Source organism: Oncorhynchus mykiss, chromosome 8, assembly GCF_013265735.2.
Source record: "Oncorhynchus mykiss isolate Arlee chromosome 8, USDA_OmykA_1.1, whole genome shotgun sequence".
NCBI classification, from domain to species: domain Eukaryota; kingdom Metazoa; phylum Chordata; class Actinopteri; order Salmoniformes; family Salmonidae; genus Oncorhynchus; species Oncorhynchus mykiss.
This window is the reverse complement of record NC_048572.1, coordinates 46,350,550-46,357,176: the sequence shown is the minus strand read 5'-3', so window position 1 is coordinate 46,357,176 and position 6,627 is coordinate 46,350,550. Positions and strand designations below refer to the sequence as shown.

The 6,627-nt window shown below is 39.2% G+C and overlaps 1 protein-coding gene across 1 annotated transcript; it reads right to left on the bottom strand.

Annotated features, from left to right (window-relative positions):
- Nucleotides 1-653: 653 nt before the first annotated feature.
- cldn15la (claudin 15-like a) lies at nucleotides 654-4,391 on the bottom strand. The gene is made up of 5 exons (XM_021612642.2): nucleotides 3,907-4,391; nucleotides 2,348-2,512; nucleotides 1,690-1,771; nucleotides 1,413-1,526; nucleotides 654-992 (listed from the first exon to the last, which is right to left on the bottom strand). The coding sequence occupies exons 1-5, from the start codon at nucleotides 4,121-4,123 to the stop codon at nucleotides 908-910; spliced, it is 663 nt and encodes a 220-aa protein (XP_021468317.1). The 5' UTR covers nucleotides 4,124-4,391; the 3' UTR covers nucleotides 654-907.
- Between the last annotated feature and the right edge of the window lie 2,236 nt (nucleotides 4,392-6,627).

Here is a 6,627-nt window from a genome sequence, read left to right as displayed (position 1 = left end):
TATTACCATAGTCAAGAACAGATAAAAAGGTTGATTGAATAATCTGCTTAGAGAAAGACACGATCTGTTTCTGTAGAAAAAGACGACTTTAAATCTTAGCTTCTTAACCCCATCAATCACGATGGCCTGAGTTCTGTCACTAAGATAATCATGAAACCATGAGCAGGTCTATCAGAGCTCAGGCCTTATTCAATTAAATAGCATGATGAACAGTATCAAAAGCTTTTGACAGGTCCATAAACAAAGCAGTACATTTCAGTTTAGTGTCTAGAGCATCGACAAGATCATTAACCACTAATGTGGTTGCTGTAATAGTGTTGTGCCCAGGCCTAAACCCTGATTCGTTTACATTCAAAATACATTTCTCAGATAAAAAAAGAGCAAAGTTGTACATTTACCAAGGATTCAAGAATCTTAGCTAGACAAGGAAGCCTTGAAATGGGGTGATTATTATTAAAATCACTACTGTTATTAAGATCACTACTACTATGTAGTGAAACTGGAAAAACAGCCCAAATGGATTTCAAGCAGTGAAGTTTCCCTTTAAGACCGTTGCAGTGTGTCTCATCTTTTGTATCTGAAGTGGGCTTTATGCATTAACACATTCTATAGTAAGGCAGTTTAGTTGCATAAAATGACGACAAACACCAAAACATATATCAAATGAATGTTTATTCAGAGGATAGCAAATTCCACACAAACAGATCCCATTACCAATAGTTAAACTCCAAATTATTCAAGTTTTTTTGTTTGTTGCATCAACCTCAAAATCCTTCAAAAACAATTAGCAAAATTCATGGTGAAAGAGAAAAAGATAAACATGGGTAACAACAGTCAAATATGTGCTCTTAAATGTGAGCGTCACAAAAGTGGGAGAGGGGAGGTGAGGTGGTACGGGAGGGACGTCTTAGACGTAGGCTTTGGTGGAATCCGGCTCAGACCTGGCAGCAGGTGCGTAGATTGTTTTAGGCTGACTCGTTGCGTAGTACCCTCTGGATTACATCAAAGACAGAACAGAAAGTCAGAGAGGGGGCAGACAAACTAAACAACAGGTGAAAAAGCAAAAGGTGGCTGGCACAAAATGTAAATGAGACAAAACAAGTGGAATATACCAAAGTCAAAGTGAAGCTTAAGGAAAAACAAGGTAGGCAGACAAAACACATGAAACAAGTGAGACACAGAAGTAGAAGAAAGAAAAAGAAAATGTGACAGTGAGGTAGGTTACAGTAGTGTTTTTCAACTCCGGTCCTCATGTACCCCACAGTTGAGTTTAATGAGGTATGTTTGAATGGGTCTAGAACAAAACATTTGTAACACGGGGGGGTAATCAGGAAGTGGAGTTTAAGAACACTGAACTACAGGGTATGTGAAGGTACTGATGAGAGGTGAAGGAAGTCGAATGAAAGACCTACGCTTTAGGCTTTTCACTTTTTGCCCTCTTGCAGGCACAGCAGAGAAGAGATCCTCCCAGCATGGACAGAGAGGCTGCGCCCCAGCCCAGGAAGAGACCAGTCCCCAACTCAAACCTGCACACAACAAAAATCAGTAAGGAACAAAACAATATGTATACAGTATGTAGTTATGTCTTATTATGTGCATCAAAGGGTGTGTCACATCTTCTATGTGTCTGAATTTAATTTATTTTTGTGGTTACTGAAAAAAATGGTTTTGTTTGGTCTTTCCACTTACTTCACCCCACCAAAGAATGGGTTGTTAAAGTCCTCTACAACTCGGGTGGCGTACCAAGAACAGCAGATCAGCTCGCAGAGACCTGTAGAAGAGAAAGACACTTTCTATGAGAGCGATGAAGAGCAGAAGAGACATGTGAGGTTAGGGAAGGAAAGAAAGAAAGAAAGAAAGAAAGAAAGAAAGAAAGAAAGAAAGAAAGAAAGAAAGAAAGAAAGAAAGAAAGAAAGAAAGAAAGAACGAAAGAACGAAAGAACGAAAGAAAGAAAGAAAGAAAGAAAGAGGAAGGTAGACAGAAAAATGAAAATGGAAGAGAGAACAGGGAAAGCTGAAACGAAACAGAATGAAGAAACAAGAGGTAAAGCTGAAAAGGGGGAAGGAAGGAAAAAAATGGGATGATAGCAAGATGAGAGAGAAGTGAACCACGGTGAACAAAATAAAGACGTGAAAAAGGGACTCAATGACAAAACAAGAAAAAGATTGTCAGATATCTTTCACCTCTTACTCTGACGCTATCACCATGAATGTGTAACGTACATCAGAACAGTTAGGGATATCAAATTATGTTAACTTTTCCAAACGTAACGAGTTTTTCAGAAAAACAGGAACCATAGGAAAGCTTCTGCAACTTTGCAACAATAGGTAGTAAATCTGAACTCACCAGCGAGTATAAAGAGGCATCCACCAGTGACGGCAATCTTGGCCTTTGCCTGCTCCGTGGCACTGCCAATCTTAATGCACTTTAGCCCCAGCAGAGACACGATCATAGACACCAGCCCTAAGAGCAGACTGATGACCATCAGGGCACGGCTCGCCTGTACATGGCCTGAGGGGAGGGGAAGGAAGGGAAGAGAGAGATGAGAGGAAGAGTTGCATATTAAAACACAGCTAGACATCAGCTACACAACATTAAGTTGGAGAGTAATTTGTTAATTTGGAAACTGTATACATATACATACATAATTACTGGTTTGTTGGTGGACTAGACTAAGACAATGGTAGACATTTTCAAAGGAATACTATCAAATGTCCCAAGAAATAGGCACAATGCAGAGAACATGTCCTTTATAGATGGCAAGGAACTGTATTCTGAACATGAAAAAATAGCATACTTATGCTAATGGTGAAACTTAACAAAACATCCCAGGATATGTCCATAGTGGTATTGTAATAACATTATTTTTTTTAAATCCCAGCCCATCACATTTCTAAATTGAATTTAATCTGACCAGTTTTCAGCAGTTAATCATAAGGTTGTTATTAGCTAGTTGATATTTTTGCAATTCAACAAAATACTGTAAACTGTATCAATCTACAAATAACCCTTTAGATTGCAGATAACTGCTATCAAAGCCAAAGACCTAATAACCCAGATTCATTTCTGCCTATAATTAGAACTGCTACTTTGACACTGGCCAAGGTGCAGTAGCTTCCTTGTCATAGGAGCACAAAATGTCCACCATTATGACCCACATCACTGGCCTTAGGAAGGAGAGAAAGATAGAAGAAAAAAACAAGAAGAAAAATAGAGATTCAATTCTTGAAGAGAGTTCAAATGTGACCAAGCGGTTAAAGCGTTGGGCCAGTAACTGAAAAGTCGCTGGTTCGAATACCCGACACGACAACATCTGTCGATGTGCCTTTGAGCAAGGCAGTTAACCCTAATTTGGACCAGGGGTGCTGTACTACTATGGCTGACCCTGTAAACTGCACCTTATCTGAAACTTTCATAAAGAGTTAACATTCTTTTTAAGTTGTAATATTAAAAACGCCTACATTTGAAGTTACATTTAGGCGGGAAAGAAGTGGGTCCGAAATGCACCCAAAGGATGTTCATATTAGCCTTTTTCATGGAAGCTCACAGAAAACAATGCAAAGATACATTTATCTTCTTTCCATGGTAGAAAGTAATTGGACATAATCATTGTTAATAGTTACATTATCTTAATTTAACCATATCAGATATAGCCACAGGTGTGCCCTGACCTCTCCCCACCAAAGATGCCAGTCACTCTAAGACTGGCAATGCTGGGTCTTGTTCAGTAAAGCACACCAACAGAAAAACATTTTAAAACATTTTGCAATTGACAACGAGAATTAGTGTCATTTGACCAATTCAGGTTGTACCTCCCATTACACTCCGTTTCAAAGCGTTTTCTCCCTGATTGAGGTGTCTGAGTTGGTGGTGACGGTTAGAACGGTTAGATTACAGTTTCTTACCGGGGAGGCCTAGCAGGGACTCGAAGTCGCGGCACTCAGCGATTCCAGAGCTGTCTTCGGCACAGGAGTGCCACAGGTTCTCATACTGTCGGGTGGAGATGATAACACTGCCAGAGACGGAGGACACCTTCCAGTAGTCGTTGGCGAGAGCCGTACCAGTGATCAGCCAGCCGGCGATACACATGAAGAATCCGGTTGCCTCCACAGCGGTTGACATGGTCGAAACCTTTCACAACACACGAGATGGAAAGGATTCCCAAAATACAGAGAAAATACAGAACTACAGGGCCAAATAGGTTAAAAAAATCCCAGAAAAATGTAATGACGCAAAAAACGACACTACAGACAGGGTATGACCTAAAAACAACCCCAAAAACAACCTTTTAAAATTTTCCAATGTATGCACAGAGGACAGAAGGTGATGTGTGGGGTGGATGTTAGCTAGTGTCTCTATTTGTTCGTTGTGCTTCCTATATCTCAGGTCCCTGGCTATGACATGAGGACTTTACACCCTACCAGGGGCCATAAAGTTAGTGGAGCCGCACCCATATGGGCCCTCTCTACCACCTCCCCCACTTCTCTCCAACCCTACTGATTATGATGACGTGATAAGGATGGAAGACCTTAGTGGCCACACCCAAACCAGGCCCTCGATACTCTTGCCTCCTGCTCTGCTCCATTCTCCTAAGTTTGTGTTGACAATGATGATGATGAAGATGATGATGAAGGGAATAGTCACTTCTTCTGTTGTGGTGACAGAGTTACAACATGCAGTCTATTTCCTGTCGTAAAGGGAAGACATATCTGGCACCTCCTCGTCATCTTTTGGTGTTCTGTAATTTAACCCCCAAATCAAAACTTTGGTGCTGTCACAATAAGTCTAGAAGTCTAAATACACGTTTAGTAAAAATGTTTTTAATCAATTATTGGACTTAGACATAACTACAACAGCATCGGCTGTCAAAATATTACAGGTTTTGACTTAATTTGACATTATTAACTGACCCATTTGCTGCATTTACATGTTCTCCTGCTAGAAGATGGTACTCGAAATGGGTCACTGAACAAACTGTCATAGATGAAAACACTACTGAAATATCCTTGCTAATGATTGCCAAGAAACGAAGATAATGATTTTATGACCATATGAATTTTCCTCCTGTCGCTAAGCCACAAAAATGCTATGTGAAACAGCTACTCATTGTTGTGTGTGTGCTTGTGATTCCAACTGTGGGTGACCATATAATGACTTAATCAATTCTACTACACAGATGAAAAATTGTTTGGTGACCAATGAAATATGTTGCTGCACTGTAGTACATTGTTCTGATATTTAATACATGTACGGTTAAACTGTAACATAGTCAATCCGTCTTCAACTGCTCCTGCTCTGATAGCTTTCAATGTCAACTATCAATATTAGTTTGCCCTCTCTTATAACTCAAAGAAATAGTTGGACATGATCCAATATTTATTTTTTCGCACAATATGTGCATGCTTAATGGTGTCATTCTACATCAACGGGTGTTATTATCATTTGACCTTCCGCTGTTCATGTTTGGTATTAAAGAGGTTTCTCTTTTTTAAACCGTGGGTGTGCCCACTGTGGTTTCTGCTTGCAAAACTGATTAGACCTACATCAAGTTTACAACATAGGTTTCCACAACATAGGCTCAGAACAGGCATGGTGAATTAAATATTTGATACCACATACAATATTTGTTTTAAAAAAAATAGTTGAACCCTTCAACCGAAGAACCATGGTGACATGGTATATTTCTAGTTGTATAGTGAACATAAATCATCCATAGTCTTGATATTCAGACTATAAATATACAAATTGTACAGTACAATACATGTCCATGTCTGTTGAGGGAACTTAAAATGAGATCAGTAATCAGCTGAAAATGAAAAACGCACATATTTGGTTCTTCAGTTGAATGATTCAGTTTTTTGGAGTGTGTACCATCTTTGTAGATAATTGAGGAATGTTTTTTTTTCTTTTTGGGGGTGGCACCAATGCATTTGCAGTTGTTCCACAGGTCTCCATAAACACCCTTTCAGTGGTTCTTGGGAAACTCAGTATTGCTTGTCTTGCACATATACATGTGTACAGAAAAACAGGAAGTTACAAGATCATGTACTCTAAATATGAAGTTGGATTAATCACCTGAGCAATAAACATGATTATGTTCAGTCTCAGGTAAATAACTTGACTGAGTCTGAAAACATGTGGTCTAACCTAGAGCTATTCAAAATCCTTGAGCCTGTAATTGTTTCAGAAGAGACGATTTCTCTCTTAAGAACAACTTTTGAAGAAACGCATCTGTAAAAATGTATGTTGGACAATTTAAATTAGAACCATAGGGTGGTGGAGTTTAAAGTGTTCACTTTGGTTTAGGATATACAGTGCCTAGTGAAAGTCTGCACACCTCTTGCACTGCCTTCACATTTTACTGCATTTAAATGAAATAAAAAGGGACTCCATGTGTTTTTTTCCCTACAGAACTACACAACATACTCCCCATTTTCAACATAAAATAATAATTATATACATTTTCCCAAATAAAAAAAACAGCAACCTGAAAATATCTTGATTGTGTATGTCTTCATGTGACAGGAGTAACATTCACGCCCCAGAGTTGATACTTGGTGGATGTAACGAGATTCTTCCTGGGAAGGATAGGAGGACCAAAATGCAGCGTGGTTGTAATTCATGTT

Coding starts and splice junctions, on each gene's coding strand:
- cldn15la (XM_021612642.2), bottom strand. CDS start 4,123: ATGTCAACCGCTGTGGAGGCAACCGGATTCTTCATGTGTATCGCCGGC. Junction 1,772..2,347: donor ATGCCTCTTTATACTCGCTG/GTGAGTTCAGAT, acceptor TCTCTTCTACAG/GTCTCTGCGAGCTGATCTGC. Junction 1,527..1,689: donor CCATTCTTTGGTGGGGTGAA/GTAAGTGGAAAG, acceptor TGTTGTGTGCAG/GTTTGAGTTGGGGACTGGTC.